The sequence below is a fragment of the Crocodylus porosus genome, unplaced genomic scaffold, assembly GCF_001723895.1.
Source record: "Crocodylus porosus isolate Cpor-Errol unplaced genomic scaffold, CroPor_comp1, whole genome shotgun sequence".
NCBI classification, from domain to species: domain Eukaryota; kingdom Metazoa; phylum Chordata; order Crocodylia; family Crocodylidae; genus Crocodylus; species Crocodylus porosus.
Window position 1 is genome coordinate 1,822,214 of NW_017728904.1, and position 19,048 is coordinate 1,841,261.

Below are 19,048 nucleotides of genomic sequence, written 5' to 3' on the forward strand. Positions count from 1 at the left end.
AAGCGCCGGGCCGCCAGGAGGCAGGTAGAGGAATAAGTAGAGTGGAAGGCATGGCTGGAGGGGTAGGTGGGTGGGTAGGTAGACATGTATAGGACTAGATAGAGGAATACCCACAGACATGGAAGTCGGTGGGTAGATGTAGGAATAAATGGAGTGGTACGGATGGGGGGGATAGAGGGATAAATAGGTAGACAGGTAAGTCGGGTAGGTAGATATGTATAGGACTAGATGGATAGGTAGGTTTTGGTATAGATGAGTGTATATGGATGTATGGAAGTATGTAGGTAGGTAAATAAGTAGGTCAGTAGATATGTATAGCTATAAATAGAGGGATGGGGATGGAGGGAGAGGAGGATGAAGAGATAAATAGGTAGGCAGGTAGGTAGATACGTATAGGACTAAATAGAGTGCTATAAAATAGATAGATATTGTGTGGGGACAGACGGATGGCAAGAGCCCGCCTTTCTACCAGAGGAGATTCACTGCCTTATCCCAGAGCCAGGCCAGCCCGGAGAACCTCCCGCCTCCCAGAAAGCCCTGTGCCCCGACCCCATCTCCCGTAGCCAGGAGGGCCAGGCCGTGCCCCCTCAGCCCTGTCCAGCACAGCTGGTCAGAGCCCCTGGCACGTGCTGCCTGCACATCTAGCAGCCCTGGCTGCTGCGGGGTGCCTAAGCGCACACGCACAGGCCCCCGGGCAGGCGGCTGCCAACCCAGGCCCACAGCTCTCATGGCATCAGGACCCAGAGCATGGCCGGGGGGAGAGCTGGACACCCAGAGCCCCAGGGAAAGGCTCTGGAAGCTGTGGCTTGAACCCTGAGAACCAGGCAGGCCTCATCAGGACCCCCAAGGGCCATCCACCCCTTTCACACTCAGGTCCTCGGTGCATGGGGCGGGAGGCACATCCCGTCCTGGTGGGGCTAGGCAAGATCACGCTGTGCCTAGAGACTGGAGACAGCTGAAGTCCATCCATGGCGCTAGGCCAAGCTGAGACACCTGCTGCCTCGTGCTAACAATCTCAGGCTAGTTCCTGCTTGTTCCCAGCTGGAAGTAGCTGCTTCCCCTTATGCAATCTGAGCAGGGGCAGTGGAGGTGGGTGGGATGAACATGTCAGAGAGCACGGTCTCACCCTGGCATGGGCTTGAACCTGGGATGGAGACCATGAGAAACCTCCAGAGGAACCAAGTGGGGCCAGACACTATCCTGTGAACACACCCATGGGGTCTAGCTGCATCTTGACTGAACACGAGAGCCCTGTGGACCAGGGCCTCTGCACCCTGTGACATGTAGGAAGTGAGGAGAAGCAGCAGCTAGTGCAGGGGACGCTGCTGGGGGTCAGACAGGCTTCATCAGGCCCCGCTGCTCCATGTCCCAGCCCCTGCTAGGACACCCAAGCTTTCTTTCCCTCTTGCCTGCCCCATGGGTCTCAAAGCAAAGAAAATTGCTGCCATTTAGCCCCATTTTACAGATGGAGAGACTGAGGCACAGAGCAGACAAAGCAGCAGCAGAAGTAGGAATTGAACCACAGAGTCCCTGGTCCCATCTCTGGGCTGCTGGGGTCAGAGCAAGGGAACCTCGCCCATCCACAACACAGCCCCCCCACAGGGTCCTCAACCTGAACCTCCATCCTGGGACTCCACATCCATGCCTGGATCTCCTCCTTGAATCAGGCTCTCTGGCACAGGCCATCCCTTGCCTGGAAATCAGCAGGGCAGAGGTGTCTAAACCCCCTGGGCAACAGCCTCAAGCAGAGTGGGAGACTGTATTGGATTAGCTGTGTAGTGGGCAGACAGCCTAGAAACACTTCTGGGCACCCTGTAGGTTTAGAAACCGCTAAAACTAGTGTCACTGCCTCCAGCAGGAAGATAAGTGCAGGCATTAGGTGATGCCAAGGGCATTCATTGAGCTTACTTGATCCAGGCTTTGCAATAGCAGATGCCTGTGGAAGGTTGGGCCGCCACCCGTGTGATACCTCACCGGACCGGATGTTTCTCCCCAGCACTGCACCGGGTTTGGGTGCCTGGGAACAACTGCATCGTGGCAGTGACACGTGTGTCAGTGCGTGATACATGTGATGCCGTGGGTCCTGGTGCTGCTCCGGCTCCTGCCGCGGCATGCCCTGCTCTGGGACAGAGGAGGTGGCTGGGGGCAGATTCAATGTGGATCCTCCACCTGCGGCTGGGAGGGGCCCAGAGACCCCGGCTTGATCCGCGCTCCCAGCCGGGCCGTACGGCACCACAGCGCCTGGCACAGCCACGCTGCGGACGGAGGAGCAGGGCTTGGGGCAGCACGGCCGGGGTTGCTGAGTCGCTTCTTTGCCTCTGTGCATGTGCGACTGTCTACGTGTGTCTGTGCACATGTGGGGGGGTGCATGTATGTGTTTATACATGTGTGCTTGTGTTCAGGTTTGCATGCATTTAGACATCTGTGCACATGCTTTTTATACTTGTGTTTTTCGTGTGTGTGCGTACATGTTTATGTATGTGTGCATGCTTATATGCATGTTTTGTGTGTTCGTGCATGTGTACATGTTTATGCTTGTATCCATATTTATGTCTGTTCATATGTTCGGATATGTTTATATGCTGTGTGTATTTATGCATATGTGTCTGCATGTATGTTATTGTGTGTTTATGTGCATTTTTATGTGTGTGTTTGTTCATATATTTATGTGTTCATACACATGTGTACATGTGTGGTTACGTACTTGTGTCTGTGTGTTTATGAATGTGTATGCATCTGAGCATGTGCGTTTATGTATGTGTGCTTGTTTGTGTGTGTTTATTTGTGTGTTCATACACGTGTACATATGTGGTTGTGTTTTGTGTGTGTTTATGCATGTATCCTTGCAAGTGCATGTTTATGTGTGTGCATATTTATATGTGTGTGTTTATTTGTGTGTTCATACACATATATGTGTGTTCATATCATACATGGGTGTGTGTGTGGTTAAGTATGTGTGTTTTGTGTGTGTCTGTTCACATGCGTCTGCATGTGTGTGTGCATATTTATTTGTATGTTCATATATGTGGGTGTTTTTTATATGTGGGTGTGTTTACGTGTATTTACTTGTGCATGTTTATGTGTGTGTGCGTGTATAATGCAGACATTCCTCTGTTTACTCTCCTGCCACCTGCTGTGCTCTGGGAACACAAAGCCAGGAAGCCGATCATCCTAATTACCTCTAATTACAAGAATAAGCATTAGGAGTCTGACTAATGACCTGCCTGGCACTCGCTGATCCCACATGCCTGTTACAAACAGAGGGTAGTGTTCTGGTCTCACACTCGTACTGACACTCATGCACATGCACACACACGCGCACACACACTCCATTGAATCAGTGAGGTTACTGGGAGCTAACAGGCACATAGGGCTTTTGACGGTCAAAGGGACATCAGGGCTGGGCCCTGGCATTGCTTAAGGAGGAAAGATTGTAGCCCAAGGGGAGGTGCCATGATAAGGCTGCTGCAACAAGCCAGAGCACATGTGCGTGAGCATCTGTGTATGTGTGTGTTCATGTGTGTATGCATCTGTGTGCGCATGTCTGTGTGCGGATGTGCGTCTGTGCATTCGTATATGTGTGCACGTGTGCATGTTTGTGTCTGTGTATATGCTTCTCTGTGCGCACCTGTGTATGTGTCTGTATGCATGTGTGTGTGCATGTTTGTATGTGTGTGCATACCTTTCTGTGTATGCATATTGGTGTGCTTGTCTGCACGCATGTATACATCTGTGTGTGTTCGTCCGCGTACGTGTTCGTGCATGTGTGTATACATACATCTGTGTGTGTGTGTGCATGCACCAGTGTGTGTATGTAGACTGACTGCTCCCCCCCTGGTTTCTTTGGCAAGGAATCAAAACATGCATGTGTCCAATGCCCCGTCATGCTCAGAGATTCCCCTTGGGCTCAGGCCACAGCCTGGACTGCAGGAGGCTGGAGCTGAGCCCCTGCCCCGTCTTGACCTCTGATGCCTTCAGCCCCAGCCTCAGTCTGCCTCACAGGGGCTGGGAGCAGCCTCCCCTGCATGATGGTGGCAGCAGGGTGCCTCCCTCCTGGTGAACAGCCCCTGTGCCAGCCGGTGCCGGCCCCGCCAGCGTGGGTCTCCCAGGTGCCAGCCACCTAGACAGAGGCCCCATTTCCCCACCCCAAACCCTGTTCTCTCCCCACCCAGCCCAGCGGGCAGATGGGTTGGTGGGGGCATGCCCATGCCCATATACCCCACAAGCAGCCTGGGAGGTCTGCCTTTGCTGCTCCTCAAGCCCTGTGTGGTGGGGGCAGAAGGGCACGGAGCAGTGTGGTCCAGTGGAAGATGTCCCCCGGTGGCAGCTAGAGGTGTCGCAACCCGCTGTTGCACTGCCCAGCACCCCCACTACCAAGGGCATCCCCAAAGACCCTGGTGTGAGCCCTGCTCCTCAGCCAGCGAAAGCATGGCTGTCATCTGACCAGGCTGTCCTCCAAGTTAGGCTTGGAGAGGTTTGGCCAAGCAGCACGGCCATTGTTAGGCTCCAGAGTCAACAGGCACAGCAGTGTGAATCTGGGCAGGCTACGTAGGAGTTCGCGGGCTTGGCACCAACCTGGTGGGGGTCGGGGGTAGGTGGGAAATTCTCTCGGGACCACTCACTGCCCGCCTGGTGACGGGAAGCAGGGAATCTGACCCCTGCCCTCCCTGGCTGCGCTAGGGAAAGCTGGGCCCAGCCCCGGCTGTATCATACTCCAAGCTCCCCTGTCCACACCACAGCTCCCCTGGCGCGGCCTGCCCCTGCCTGGTGCCCCCAAGCAGGGAGGCACCGTCCCTCCCCCGCTGAGCCCTGGCTCTGGAGGGACCTGCTGGACAGGTTTGCTCAGCTCTTATCTGAGCGGCTCCGTGCCAGGGCCTGCCCCCCACCCCCGGACCTCTACCAGTACCAGCCAAGCCTCACAGCAAGCATCACCCCAGGAGGAGGTGGGCCACGGGTCCACCCAGGACTCCCGGGCTCCCCACTGCAGGAGGGAGGGGGGTAGGGCAGAGAGAAGGCAGGACTCCTAGGCTCTGGGCAGGAGCCAGGAATGGGCAAGTAGGACAGCTGGGTGCTGCTGGGCCTCTCCTGCCCCATACCTCAGTTTGCCCACGAGGCTGCCATGCATTAGGCCAGTTGGAGGATCAGCCCAGGGGCTAATGGGAATCAAGCAGAGTGGGCAGATTCCTGTTGCCCCCTCCCTTCCCTTCCCTCCCTCGGACAGACAGAGACCTGCACTGCTGGCACCCTGGGGAAAAGAAACCTCTTTATTCCCAACCCCCCAAGGGCCATGATACAAAGGAAAGGCCCAGAAACCACAGCAGAGACTGGAGACCCCCCACAAGAGCTCCAGAGCCCAGCACCCTTGCAGGGGGGCACACAGCACCCAGGCTCAACCCAGCTCATGGGGCAGGGCCAGCAAAGCAGCATGTGCATCTCATCCCAGGAGCTCCCGTACCGCCTCCCCACACAGGTACCATGCCCCCCAGCCCCGGTCTAGCACTCTGTGCAGGACAGAGAGAAGAGGGTGGTTTGGTCCCAGTAGGGGCCAAGTCCTGGATGCCAACCCTGATAGGGAACCCAGGGGTCGGAAGTGGGGAGTGAGGCTGTGAACACCGGGCATCTTTGGTGAGAGCTACAAGGCACGAGAGGTACAGTATGGGGAAAGGGGAGCCACAATGTCTGGGCTTGGAGCAAGGTCCCCTTGGGGCAGATCCTGGCAGCTGGGACCCCATGGGTGGGGAGGGCAGGAGCTCCAGGGGTCCAGCACAGGCAGCTCTACAGGAGGGTGCAGTCTGACTCAGGCTTCGGCCGGTGCCGGCGTTCACCACCTGCTCGCCCACGGGCCTGCGAAGAAGGGATGAGTGACACCAATGGGCACCAGACTCAGCCGAGCCCACCGCCAAGGGTGGATCCCAGGAGTCCTGGCTCCACTCCCAACACCCCCTGCCTTGCGGGGGAGACCCCAGGTGTCTGAGGCTCTGCCCCATGCTGGCCCCAGTTCCTGGGAACCCCCCTCCTTGGGGACCACAGGATGGCAGCGCCAGCTGGGAGCTGGGGGGTGGCAGAGGCTGGCCTGGAAGCACCCTGTACTGGTGGGTTGAGCATTGCGGCCCACCAGCTGGACCCCACTCCCAGCAGGTAGCTGGGACTGGGGGAGGGGTGTATTTGCCCTGGAGGGGACGTGGGGGGGCTCATCGCCCCAAGGGGGATGTGGGGGAGTTACCTGCCCCAGGGGGGCTGGGGGGGGCCGCGGCGGAGGCTGCTGGTATTCTTCCTGTTGCAGCTGCTGGGCCAGCTCCAGGTCGCTGAGCGGGGGTGGGCCCTGCTGCTGCTGCAGTGACAGGGCCATGATGTAGTCCTGGGGGCAGGGGCAGCTGTCAGCACTAACCACTGGGCAGCATGTCCAGCCCAGACCCAGGGCAGGACCCCAGGACTACCCTGTGACAGAACCCAGGAGTCCTGGCTGCCCCAGTACCCTGCCCTGGCCCTGCAATTCTGCCCCCTTCTTGGAGCCTGGACTCCTGGGTTCTCTCCCTCCCCCTCCGGACTCAAAGGCAGCAGAGGAGGGAACTCGGGAGTCCGGCCCCCCCAGTATCCACCCCTGCCCACCCACTTGCTCTAACCACTGAACTGTGCTGCTGCCAGCCACACCTGATCCAGCTGTTGCTGGCCTTGTGGGGGGCTGGCAGGCACCTCCCTGCCGGGCGAGTGGCTCAGGTGGAACTCAGTATCGCAGAAGCAGCTGTCGCCATCCACTGTGTGCAGGCTTTCCCAGGCCACCCACTCCTCCTTCAGGAAGCCCTGGTCCGTCACCAGCAGGTACAGGTGGCCCTAGATGGGGAGGGGGATGGGGGAGACATTAGAGCCAGGCTGAAGCCCCCCATAGTGCATGAATATTTTTTTTCTTTACTGACCACCTGCCAGCTTTTAACCTTTTTACTGACACATTTTTACAGACATGTGTTTCACATGATGTAAATTGAGCTCTTTTTGCTACCTGGCCCCAGGTAGAAAAATTGGGTTAAGTCTTAGGGGTTAAACCACAGCAAAAATAAAACAAACATAATAATGTTAGGTTGTCAGTAAAAAAAAATTAGCTGCTTGACCACAGTGATGATTTGTCTGTGCTGCCTTCCCAACCCCTGCCAGGGGCCCCCTACTCACCTCCATACCCTGAAGCCCCCCACAGCCTTATTGCCTCTAGCCCTGCTCCTTCCATCCCAATACAGACCCCCAAAGAAGCGTATCATCGTCCTAGCAGTATTACAGGCAGCCTGGGATGCAGCAGCAGCAGCACATTGTTGAGAGAGTGCTTCCTCCGAAGCTGCTTAACAATTTTATCTTTTAACAACACCTACATTTTGTTTGTTTACTGACAGCCTCTCTCACCTGTTTTTTTTTTTTTCACTGACAGTCAGTTACTTGACTGACACTTGTTAACCCTGCCGCATGCCCTACCTGATGCTTGGTCATGGTGCTGAAGTGGTTGTTGCGGAAGAAAACGCCAAGTTCACCCTCCCGGACAGCAGCCGTGAGCTCACACAGCCCGTGGTATGTCAGCTGCGACGCCGTGGCCTCTAGGAACTGCTCGGCAATCAGGCCTGCACCCACAGCCGGGAAAGGGGCAGCATAAAGAAGGATATTGAAAAGAAAATGGAGAACACTGTCGTGCCATTACACAAATCCACGGTGCACCCGCATCTCAAATACTCTGTGGTCTTCTGGTCCCCAGGATGCAGTGGGACTAGATAAGGGCCGGAGAAGGGCCATTAATGTGATTGGAGGCCAGACCAGGAAAGAGATGTGTGTGGGTGTGTAGGGATGGGGGGGGGCTAGGGGGAGCCCGCCAGGCACTGGTTTTACTGGTAGCAATACAGGAACAGGCTGGTGGGTAGGGGCCGTGTTACCTTCTGTGACCAGGTTGGGGTCCGGCGAGTGCTTGCAGGTGATGATCTTCTCCACCAGCTGGTTGTAGCTCAGCTTGCCCACGGCCTGCACCACCTCCAGGCTCTGGGGTGTGGGAGGTGGTGCTGTGAGCCTGGGAAGCACTGGGGGGGGCCATATTCAGACCCCCAAGGGGAACCCTGGGGCCAGGTCTCCTGCCCACCCCATCCTCTAAGCTCCCCATATCCACCCAAAGCCTGGTCATGGGCAGTTGTCCACCCCCCAACACACAGCACCTGGCATGTGGTGCCTAAGCTACCACCCCCTGGCCCGTGTGGCATTTCCTCCCCCATTGCCCCTAGTAGTCCCAGGTCAGACCCCCAACTCCTCCAGTCCCCCCACCCGAATTTCACCCCCAGGGGCAGGGGGTTGTGGTGGGCGACCTGGGGGTCCACGAGCCAGCCGTGGTAGAGGGGGATGCCGAGCAGGTCAAAGACGATGCACTCAGGTGTGTACTCGAAGTCAGCAACTCCAGTAAAGCGCACGTTGACATCCAGGCCCGTGGCCAGTTTGGGCAGCACCATCATGGCATCACTCACGTTCTATGGGGAGGGAGGGAGGGAGGATGGCATGATACCCCTGGGGCACTGTGGAGATCCCCAAGCACCATCCATCTCCCAGCATGAGGGGTGGCTGGAGTAGGCAGCGCTGTGGGGACAAGTGAGGGCTCCTGGGCTCTCTCCAGCTGCCCAAGAGGACTGGGTCCACTCTCTTCCTGGAGCAAGGAGCAGGAGTCCAGTGGCCAAGGCTGAGGTGGAGGGGAGGGAGTCAGACCCCTGGGTTCCCTATTTGAGTCCATGAAGAGGAAGTTGCACCTGGAAGGGGGTCTGTATTGCACACTCCACCCAGGGGTGCTGCAGGCTCCCTGCCCAGGGGCAGGTCAGGCACTGTGCTGGGCACGCCTGGCTCTAGCAGGGGCTCAGTCCCATTCCCTCCCTAGAGCTGGGGCCTGTGGGCAGGAGGGGGGCACAACACACATCTCATGGCTGGGACCAGGCTGGGCAGTACCCTGCAGATGCAACCCCTCACCACTGTGGGAGACACCCCAGCTCCTCACCTGCTGGAAGTTGAGCTGCAGCCCCTCTGACGGCTCCTGGGGCTTGATGGACAGGAGGCAGTCGCCTTTGGAAAGAGAAGATAGTTCATCAGGGGCCGCCAAGCTGTCCTTGCTGGGTAGGGGGTGGCAAAGGGACATGACCAAGGCAAGGTGTGGGGGGGGGCAATAGGAGAACCCATTGCTGGGCTTCCTCAGCAGCCACCGGGTTCATTCAGGACTGTGATTACAGCCTAAGGCTGGGGAGAGGGTGCAGGCCCAGCCACCACAGCTGGTAGAGACACAGGGCAGGTGGGAGATCCCTGGCCTGGCCCCCATTGCCCACCCCGTCTCCTCAGCCCCAGGGGAGTTCCTGAGCCGCTTACCAAGGTGCGCCATCAGCTCCTCTGACGTGATCACCTCCTTCTGCAGCGGCAGCTTCACCTGTGAGCGGGGGAGTGAGTATCTGGATGCTTTTCTCAACATGCATTGCAAGCCCCAGGGCAGGGGGAGCAGCCTCCCAAGGTCTTTCTAGGTCTTGTCTCTATGGCAACAGCCTCCCCTCTCAAGGTCCCAGGGACAGGGGGACATGACCAGGGCCACAGGCGGGAATTCAGTGGCAGAGACAGGTCACAATCCCTGCTCTTCCCCGCCCAAACTGATGCTCTAACTTCCAGGCTGTGCTCCCCCCGCTCAACCCTGGGGCCTGCCCTACCTTCCACTGGAGGAAGAGGATGTTCATGATGGCCAGGAGTGGGCAGGGCCCATTCTCACTCTGGGTGATGACGGGCGTCCGCTCGCCCTTCCATGTGATCCACTTCACGCAGTAGAAGTCGGGTTCGGGGTCCTGTTCCCTACTGGGCGACCCGGCCTGGCGGTCCTCTGCCACCTGCGCTGCAGCACTGGGCCCGAGGATCTCGGAGCTGCTTGTGCTCACGCCGGGCTCGTTCAGGGAACACGGTGCCTCCTTGGCATCTGGATCTGGCCCCTCCACAGCCTTCCCAGGCCCTGCCACTGGAGCCGGAGCCTGGCATGGGGAGCCCCCCTGCTCTGGGCTTGCCCCTTCCTCCTGGCTCAGGCTGCTCTGCCCAGAAGAGGCCTCTGTGCTGTCCATACACCTGGTACCTGGCAGGACTGCGGGCTCCAGTTCATCCCTGCCACCAGCCAGTGCCACAGCCCCTTTGCCATCAGCCATGCCAGCCACCTTTCCATCTGCTGCATCCTTATCTGCCACGCTGGCCACATTCCCATCCGCCGCATTCCCATCCACCGTGCTGGCCACGCTGTCCTCCTGAGTAGCTCCAGGCTTAGCGCCTTCCACATCCACCCCATCGCTCTTGGCTGGCTCAGCCTCCACCGGCTCCATCAGTGCAGACAGGCCGTGTCTCTAGCACATCCACTGAGGCAGATCTCCCCTGCTGCCAGCTACGACAGTGTTCCCCCCAGCCACCAGCTCTGTGGGGCCTTTTGCTCCTGTCCCCAGCTCCCCCAGGAGGGAAAAACAAATCCTTCTTGATATCCAAACACGCCTTTTAAAGCACCAAGTCTCCCCTGTCAGGAAGAGGAAACCAGCTTCTTTCAAATAAATACCTAGAGCTTATAATCAGCAGGTTCAACTCTTCCTGGCTCACGTCCCCAGGCAGTGATGTGGGTCTCAATAAAAACCAGCACGTGGAAGTAGTCTGGCAAGTAGTCTGGCAGTGTAGAGTCAGCCTCAAGTCACATTCCCGAGGCTATTGAAGGAGATCCCAGTGTGGGATATTTAACGAGATCTTCGTTAGGCACTGGGAGGTTTCAGCCGGAGTCACACTACCCAGCACCTGACGGACACACAACCCCCAGCCTGGCTTTTCCGATGCGTTTTACGTTCACTTCTTGGGCACGGACCGCTCCAGACAGCCTTGGAAAGGACACGCGTTACTTGCCTTTGGGGGCTTTGAAGGAGGTAGAAAACTGATGGTTTCCCAAAGGAAAGGGAAGATGGGACTCCTGGAAGTGGCAACCCCCCACTGGATTCCCCTCGTTGCAAAATATATGTAAGGAAGAAAGGCAAATAGGGCCAATATAAGCCTGATTTTGAAGCTCAGGGGTGGGGAGGCTGGCAGCTAATTGGCACCTTATCAGTCACTGGGGATCTCCAGCTTGTTACCCACAGTCCTGTGCAATCCTGCCTCGAGGCAATGCAGGCACAAAGGGTGGCTGCTGTCTGGTCTTGGCCTGCAGGTATTTCTGCCGTCTGTCCGGTTTTTCTCCTGATCCCTGGTCAGGGCTGTGCTGATCTTGTAGCAGGTGGTTTCAGGAGTGGGATTGAACCTAAGTAGAGAGGGAGAGACTCTGATGAGCCATTGTTCACAATAGCCAGGCCTTGCACCTCTAGGCCACCAAGGTCTCTCTCCAGAGAGTCCAGTGATCCCAGGTGCTTAATTTCATGGTCCTGGGCTTTAAAAGGATCCCCCTGAAGTGAAGCCACCTCCAAACCCCATCACCACTGGGAGATTGATTCCATAAACCTCAATGCCATAAATTCGTTCTCATCCCACCCCCCTGCAACTCATCCTACCCCCTTCCCCTGCAGGGCGGTGTTCGCTATACGCTGTCCCTGACATTGCCTTCATTTGGATCCTTCTATGAAACTCCGGGTGAGTTTTGCATGGATACGTCTCCACTGCTTGGCACAGACTTCAGCAAATGCTTCCTGAGCCCATGGATCATTGTCAACCCTCCGTGCTAGATCTGCAAGTTGTGGTGAGTAGTTCACTTAAACCCTCAGCTGCGCTCGCCACCATCAACAACACATTAGGGATGGTTAAGAGTGGGATTGCGAACAAGAAAGAAGGTATTGTGGTGCTTGTATATAAATCCATTGCCCATCCACACTGTGAATCCTGTGCAGTAACTGTCCTGTGCATCACACACACACACACACACACACACACACGCGTAGCCAGTGACCAAGCACTAGTGTGCACACATGCCTACACACACAGGGTCCATGCATATGCAGAGCCAGTAACACACATGCAAGAACACATCTACACAGCCTGTAACACCCACATAACCCATAACACACATCCATGAACACACCCACACACACACAGCCTGTTACAGATGCATGGACACACCCGCACACACATCCCATAACATACACACAACTGAAAACTCACATGCACAAACACGTACACAATCCATCACATACACCCTGCTGTGCACAGACGTCCAAAGCCAGCTGTGGAGCCTGCAGCCTTTTCCCCAGGTCCTCCCTTTGCCCCCAGATGTGTGACCGATGGTGCTGCACAACCCCAGCACTAATCCGAATTCCTGCCTTATCCAAATCCACACTGAACGTTTCCTGCTGTGACCCCGGGCATGTGCCTGCAGGAGACACCAGAGCCACTCCCCAGGGTCCAGCCCTGTGGCTACGGAGGCTCCTGACGTCCCCATTGCTCACAAGCCCACGGGAGGAGCTTCAAGCCCTTGAGCCACATCCAGCTAGGGTCGCCCCAGCCCAGGGAGGCAGCTCCAGGCTGGAACTTGGACCCAGGGTCCTGGTCCTCCTGTTCCCAGCCTCTGCAGCAGCCCTGCCTCGTGGTGACTGCAGTTTTCTGCCCACTGGTAGCCCCTGATGGGCACTGGGTGAGCGGGGCAGACGGCTGTGAAAGCTGGGTCCGTGTGCGCCATAGGACATGGGCAGCCACACGCGTCACCCCTGCCTGCTTGGCAGATGCATTGCTTAGGCCCTGGGCTTGGACATCCAGGCCCAGATCTCCCCTTGCCTGCCAGCCAGTTGGCAAAGGAGGCTAGGAATCCAGTAGATCCCTCTGGGGATTCAGTGATGGGTCTGTGGCCATCCCTGCTTTCCACACAGTGCCGTGGGCTCATTGTCTCTGTGCTCACCCTCCTCCCCACTCCCTGCATCCATCCACTGCCCTGTCACACGAGGGCAGCAATTGCCAGGGCCTTTGGGGCAGCTCCAGGTCTTCTTTGGCAAAGACAAAGGTGGGCTGCGAGGAAGCACAGCAGGACCGGGCACAAGGGAGGAAAGGGGCAACTGCAGATGGACCTCAGCATCGCTCTGTGTCCAGCGATGCCCCTGGGCAGAAGTATCCGAAATCCGAGCTATGCTGGGAGAGGCTCTACTCCGGCTGTTACCTGCGTGCATCAGAGCTGGGCGTCACCGTGGGCAGTTCACTAAAAGAAGCAGTTCTGCAGTCACCAACAAGGCAAACAGCACATCAGGGATCCGTGAGAAGGGAATCGTGAACCAGACAGAAAGCATCATCATGCCCCTTTACAAACCCACGGGGCATCCACACCTTGAATCCTGCACCCAGCTCTAGTCCCCATGGCTCCAAAAGGATCTAGATGAGCTGGAGGAGGTCCAGAGAAGGGCAACAAGGATGATGAGTGCTACAGAGGGGCTTCCAGAGGAGAGACTGCAGAGGCCAGGCCTGGGCACTTTAGCAAAGTGCCGGAGTGGGGACAGGAGAAGGGTTTACAAAATACTAAATGGCAAAGAGAAAATCAGTAGGGATTTAGTATTGACTGTCTTTCCTCATACAGTATCAGCTCTCTCTCTCCATACATACCTATCGTCTACCATACATGAAGCTGGTAGACGATAAGTTTAAAACGAACACTGGGCAATTCTTTCTCACCGAACGTGGAATTAAAGTGCAGCACTCGGTGCCACCAGACACGGGAGAAGCTGAGAGTTTGGCCAGATTCACCAAGGGGTTGGACACATGCTTGGAGGAAAGGGGCATTGGTAGCTGTTGAGCACGGGGGTGACAAGCACAGCCCCTGAATCACAACTTCCTAGACCTTCAATGCCGGCGGCTGCAAGGGAGAGAGGAACAGGGGAAAACCTCTGGTCAGACCCAGTCACTCCAGCTTCCGCTCGCTGCTGCCGTGTGACAGGAGACCAGGCACGACAGACCCAGTGTGACCCAGTCAATGGCAGGTCTTGTGCTCTAGGACCCTCACCAGAGCCTGACACAAAGAGGGGGCCGATGCCACATTTACAGACCACAAGGATCCCCAGACCCCAGCTCGGAGACCCTCAGGCAGACTGGTTTAAATGATACCAGGGGAAGAACTCTCACCAGTATGGTGTAAGACACCGGCGGGGAAATCAGGCTGGTCAGTGCCTGCGATGGGCATTTCAGTTAAGGCCTCTGTGATAAAGGAATCGGACCAAGTGGCCACGGCCCTTGGTTCCTTTCAGTGTCCTCTCGCAGCCCCTTCCAGAAAGGCCCTCCTTAACCAAGCTGCTGCCCCAGTATCTTACTGGCTATCCCCACAAAGCAACTGGGCAAGGAGAAACAACTGGCAAGGGCTGGAAATTCACAGGTACATGGTACAGAAGTGCCCAGACCGGACTGCTGCAGCCCGGCCCGCAGATTTCCCAACACAAACACACCCTCTGCGTGCTCACCTGTGTGTTTCTACCGCCTCCCCCAGCCCAGCTCCCATCCTGCTGAGACCGACACTGTGTGCGAGGCCCCCGATCGCAAGAAGAGCCCTCCATGCTGGGAGCATTGCTGCAGGGTCCTGCAGGCTGTTATCCTAGGAGCCCGGCTGGGAATCTGTGATCAATGGGCTGGCAGCTGTGGGGGGAAGGAGATGCCCCATGTGCCCGTACAAAGGCCAAGCCAAAGGCAACCTGCTCTCAGTCCGGGTCTCAGGGCTCTTTCTTCAGCCTCCTCCAGGCAGATTTTAAACTGACCCTGCCTCTTACCCAGAAGCCAAGAAGGAAAGCTTTTAGCTCGATGTTTCCTCTAGTGCAGCATTTCTCAGCCTGTGGATCATGACCCAAAAGTAGGTTGCAAGAATATATTAAAGGGTTGCGCACAAACGTAAAGAATAGATTCTCCTTTAAAGGAGAAAAGGTGGGAAATGGTGGCTTTTCCCTGGCAGGCTGGCAGAGCTCCAGCCTGCAAGGTGCTGCTTAGGGCCCCCATGCCTCCCACACACACTTGGAGGTTGGGGCAGTGGGCCGGGAATGAGGGGCACTGAGTCAGGACTGGCCACCAATGTTTCCAAATGGGTCCTGGTCCAAAAAAGGTTGAGAAGCACTGCTCTGGAGGAGCCAACAGAGCAGCAGGGTGTCCGGACACCTGGGTTGTGTCCGTGGCTTGTTTCAGGACCTTCCTGGTTGAATCCAGCAGCCTCCCGGCCTCAATTACTCCCATGTGAACATTAATCAGATTAATCCCCAGGGCTGTCAGAGTCGGGAGACTGATAAGAAACATCACTGGGTCTGCTCACCCTCATCAGCTCGTTTCTTCTGGGGCTTTTGGCTCTGTCTCCTGGGCTGGTGGCCGGGGCACGTGGGGTGGGTTCTGGGTTTGCACTCTGTTGGTGTGGGGCATCCCATGGGAAATCAATGGCAGCCTGGGGATGCAGGGCCTGGGGGACCCTGCCAGGCTTAGCTTCAGGTTGCAAACAGATTAGCAGCTTGAAGTGGGTAGCAGGGACAGGGATTTGCAGGGAAGTTTGCTCTGTGTGTGTGTGCGTGTGCACATCCACGTGTGCCTGAGCCATGTGAGGTGGTGTTTGTGTGTGTACCTGATCAGCTTGTGTGTCAGTATCTGTTCCACATGAAGAGGTGTGTGTATTTGAGCCACGTGAAGGGGTGTGTGTGTGTGTACCTGAGCCACGTGAAGGGGGGGGTGTGTGTGTACCTGATCTGCCCCTTCGCCTGTTCCTAATCCACATGAAGGGGGGGAGTGTGCATGCGTGCATCCACACACACATGCTCCTGGTCCCCATGAAGGGAGTGTGTGTGTATGAACCTGATCCCCATGTATCTGATGTGTGTACCTAACCTACATGAAGGTGTACCTGATACGAGTGTGTATGCGTATACCTGATCACTTGCAAAAACCTATGTGTGTCTATGTGTGTGGGTTTCTCTCATGGGGGATGTGTAGGCGTCTGCACGGGGCTGAGATGCCACAGCACCCTTACATGGATCTCACACAGCCCAGGCTGAGAGCCACTGGCTCAGGGACTCCACGCAAGAGAGAGATGGCTGTTGTCACCAGCTCCAAGCAGTATTTCCCAGCTCTGGTTGGCACCAGAGGCTCCATTGTCAGCCACAGATGCAATACCTAAGAGACCAGACTCCTCTGCTTGCTGTGCACATCCGATGCACGCACGTGGAACAGCACGTCACGCGTGCTCCTCTCCAGCAGTGACCACCGCCCTAGAGCCAGGTCGCTGAGGCCTCAGGGCCAGGAAAGAGTTCACGCCCAGGTCTGATGTCCAGCATAGACCAGTCCTGTCCAAAGCCAGGGGTTTAAAAGCCTCTGCAGTGCCCCAGCCCCCGTCCCTGCAGGACACGCGTGTGAGGAGCAGCCAGAAGGGAGTGAGAAGAGGCCGAGATGCCTTCGTGTCAGAGCCGGGCTGCCCCATCCACCACCAGCGCAGTGCTAGGGTGAGGTGGGGCCAGCCTTTTGTGGCAGGGGGCCACAGAGCAGCCCAGCCCCCTCCTGGAGCGCTGCTCTGGTCCCCTGTCCCATCTGCTGCTCTGCTTTCTGCTCGCTGGCCTGTGCTGCCCTCCTGGTCTTCTTTCTGCTCCCTGCCCCATGCTTCCTGCCCCAGCTGCTACTCTGCTTCCTGCCCAGGGATCCCTTCCCCGTCTGTTGCCCTGCTTTCTGCTCCCCACCCTGTGCTTCCTTTCCTCATCTGCTGTTCTGCTTTCTGCTCCCCACCCTGTGCTTCCTTTCCTCATCTGCTGTTCTGCTTTCTGCTCCCTGCCCAGTCTGCCCCATACCACAGGCTGCCCACGCCTGCTACAAGGCATTGCCGACTGCCTTCATGCCAAGCATGTGTGGGGGAACGGAGTTAGGGGGTGATGAATTGCATGCGCGTACACCATGGCCCCAGTTGCTCATGCACACACACAAGCACACACACGCTGTCCGGCTGCTCACAACAGAAACCTCCTGCGTTCCTCTCGGCCCCTGCTTCCCAAGGGCCTGGAAACACACTCCAGATGGCACTGGGATTAGTCCCCGGCAGATCTCTCACGCCCGCGCAGCCAGGGCACAGACACCAGCGAGCCCTGGGTCATGGCTCATGTCCCCGAGCCCTGGGGACCTTCAGCCCCAGCTCGTCTGGGCTGGGAGGAGGTCGGGGAAAGAGGAGTGCCACTCCGATCCCCTGCCCCATCTGCTCCCTGCACAATCTGCCGCTCTGCTTTCTGCTCCAGCACTGCCCAAGTTGTAGCCACTGTTGGAAGGGGGCACTGGGAGCCCTTATAGCGTGAAATTCTCCCTTGGAAACACAGTCAAGGAAAGGAGGTGGGAGCCCCGGCACTGCCAGCCCCAGGCACTTGTAACAACACACAAGCAGAGCAAACCCATAGTAAGGGGGCAGGGGGCAGGCAAGGTTCCCCAATGCTTAGGGTCACAGCCCGGGACCAGACAGGGGCTGAGGGGACAGAAGCCAGACAGAGGCGTTCCTGGAGCCGGGGCCCTCCCAAAGGCACCGAACAGGATTCCTGGGCAGCACCGTGCCCCAAATGCAGGCACGCCTTCCCTCCATCCCGCCTGCCCCAACAGGCCTAGCATCACCGCCTCCGCAGGCAGCTCACTGGGAGCCAAGCCTGCCTCAATTTCCCCAGATCTCAAATGAGGGGCCCAGCGCCCCTGGCTGGGGCGGCCAGTTCCGGCTCCGAGCTCCCGGGGGTCCTGGGAGGGGATGCCAATGGATTTCCTCTGGAGGCCGTTCAGCAAGGCCGGGGGAGTAGGGTGCGCGGCCCCTGACCCAGCTGCCGGGGTGCCAGGAGCTGCTGGCGCTGGAGGCGCTGCCCCAGGGACGGGCAGCGAGATGCTCTGCTCCACTCGGCGCGCGACGGCTCCCAAGACTCTTCCCAGGCCCGGCCAGCTCCGCCTGGGACCATGTCACCCCCCAAAGCTGCCTGATCCAGCCTGTCCAGGCACAACCATCCTGGGAGCCACCCCGCTCAGGAAAGGATTCGTGGCGGAAGAGGACGGGGGACCCTCCAGAAACCTCCCTGAGGGACTCGGGCAGCTCAGGAAGAGCCACACACGGCCACGCACCCATGGGAAACAGGGGTTCAGAGGCCCCCCTCCCTCTCCCCTAACTTCAGCAAGCCCCAGCCCCTGCAAACCCAGCGGTACCTGCCCGGGGAGGGGGAAGCACCCGCTCCGAAGTCCCCCGTGCCCGGAGGAGCTGCCCCTCGGGTGCTGCTCCGTGTGGCGGTGCCCGTGGGTCCGGCGCAGGCTGACCCGGGGCACCGCTGCCTCCTGCCAACTTCGCAGCCTTGTTTGTGCTCCGGCTGGAGGAGACGATTCCCCGGCTGGGCCGGGCGCAGAGCAGCTGGGCTCGGCCTCCTTCCAGAGACTCCTGCTGGGTGGAGGACGTACAGCAAGAGGGCCGGGCCGGCAGAGCCTGAGCTGGGCCTGGCGGGGGAGGCTGCTGCGCCCCCGGGCCTGAGCCCGGCCTCACTGTGCCCGTCCCCAGCTCCCGGAGTCCTGGGATGCGGGGACGGCGTCTCCTTGCTGGGGCGTACGGGAAGCCGTGGGCTCCAGGGGGGAGAGGAGGGGACATGATCCACTTCACCAGCCCCCCTCCTTGGCCTCAGCTGCACACACATGCACACACCCCGGTTGCTCCCCCCCTCCCCCGCGGCCAGGCTCACGCCTGCAAGTCCTCTGCATTGACCTATGACCCCTTGTACCCCCCCCACCCATGGCCTAGGGACACGCTCACACCCCCTCCTTGCACACCAGCCCATGCTGCCCTCACGCTCCTTGCACACCCACCCCTTTCCCCACCCTTGCGTGTGGACCGCCCTGCAAACCACTTGCACACACCCATGCACACGCTTCCCCTGCTCCTTGCACGCGCCTCCCCTGCTCCTTGCACGCACCCCTCAAAGCCTTGCAAGTGCCCACTCCCGCACACTGCCTCAACCCTCTTGCACTCAGATGTGCTCACCACCCACCTGTTGTTTGCATGCACATGTGCACACCCCCACCCCACCCCCTGCACACGCACAGCCCTCAAATGCCTTTGCATGCTGGTGTGTACACCCCCCCC

The 19,048-nt window shown here is 58.1% G+C and overlaps 1 protein-coding gene across 4 annotated transcripts in view; it reads right to left on the reverse strand.

The window, feature by feature from the left end:
• FAM63A (family with sequence similarity 63 member A) overlaps nucleotides 1-18,315 on the reverse strand; it is a 22,917-nt gene extending 4,602 nt beyond the window's left edge. The window contains exons 1-10 of one of the 4 annotated variants that reach the window (XR_002105015.1): nucleotides 18,127-18,315; nucleotides 9,693-11,290; nucleotides 9,364-9,421; nucleotides 9,002-9,066; nucleotides 8,328-8,486; nucleotides 7,908-8,010; nucleotides 7,459-7,601; nucleotides 6,652-6,831; nucleotides 6,224-6,358; nucleotides 5,475-5,844 (exon numbers count right to left, since the gene is read on the reverse strand). Coding sequence is in view for 1 of the 4 variants with exons in the window: in XM_019556885.1 (XP_019412430.1) it covers nucleotides 5,776-5,844; nucleotides 6,224-6,358; nucleotides 6,652-6,831; nucleotides 7,459-7,601; nucleotides 7,908-8,010; nucleotides 8,328-8,486; nucleotides 9,002-9,066; nucleotides 9,364-9,421; nucleotides 9,693-10,343 (1,563 nt within the window). In the remaining 3 variants the exon portion in view is untranslated. Of the gene's footprint in view, nucleotides 1-5,241; nucleotides 5,845-6,223; nucleotides 6,359-6,651; nucleotides 6,832-7,458; nucleotides 7,602-7,907; nucleotides 8,011-8,327; nucleotides 8,487-9,001; nucleotides 9,067-9,363; nucleotides 9,422-9,692; nucleotides 11,291-18,126 lie in introns of those variants that run through there. The other 3 variants (XR_002105017.1, XM_019556885.1, XR_002105018.1) reach the window with 3 other exon arrangements.
• Between the last annotated feature and the right edge of the window lie 733 nt (nucleotides 18,316-19,048).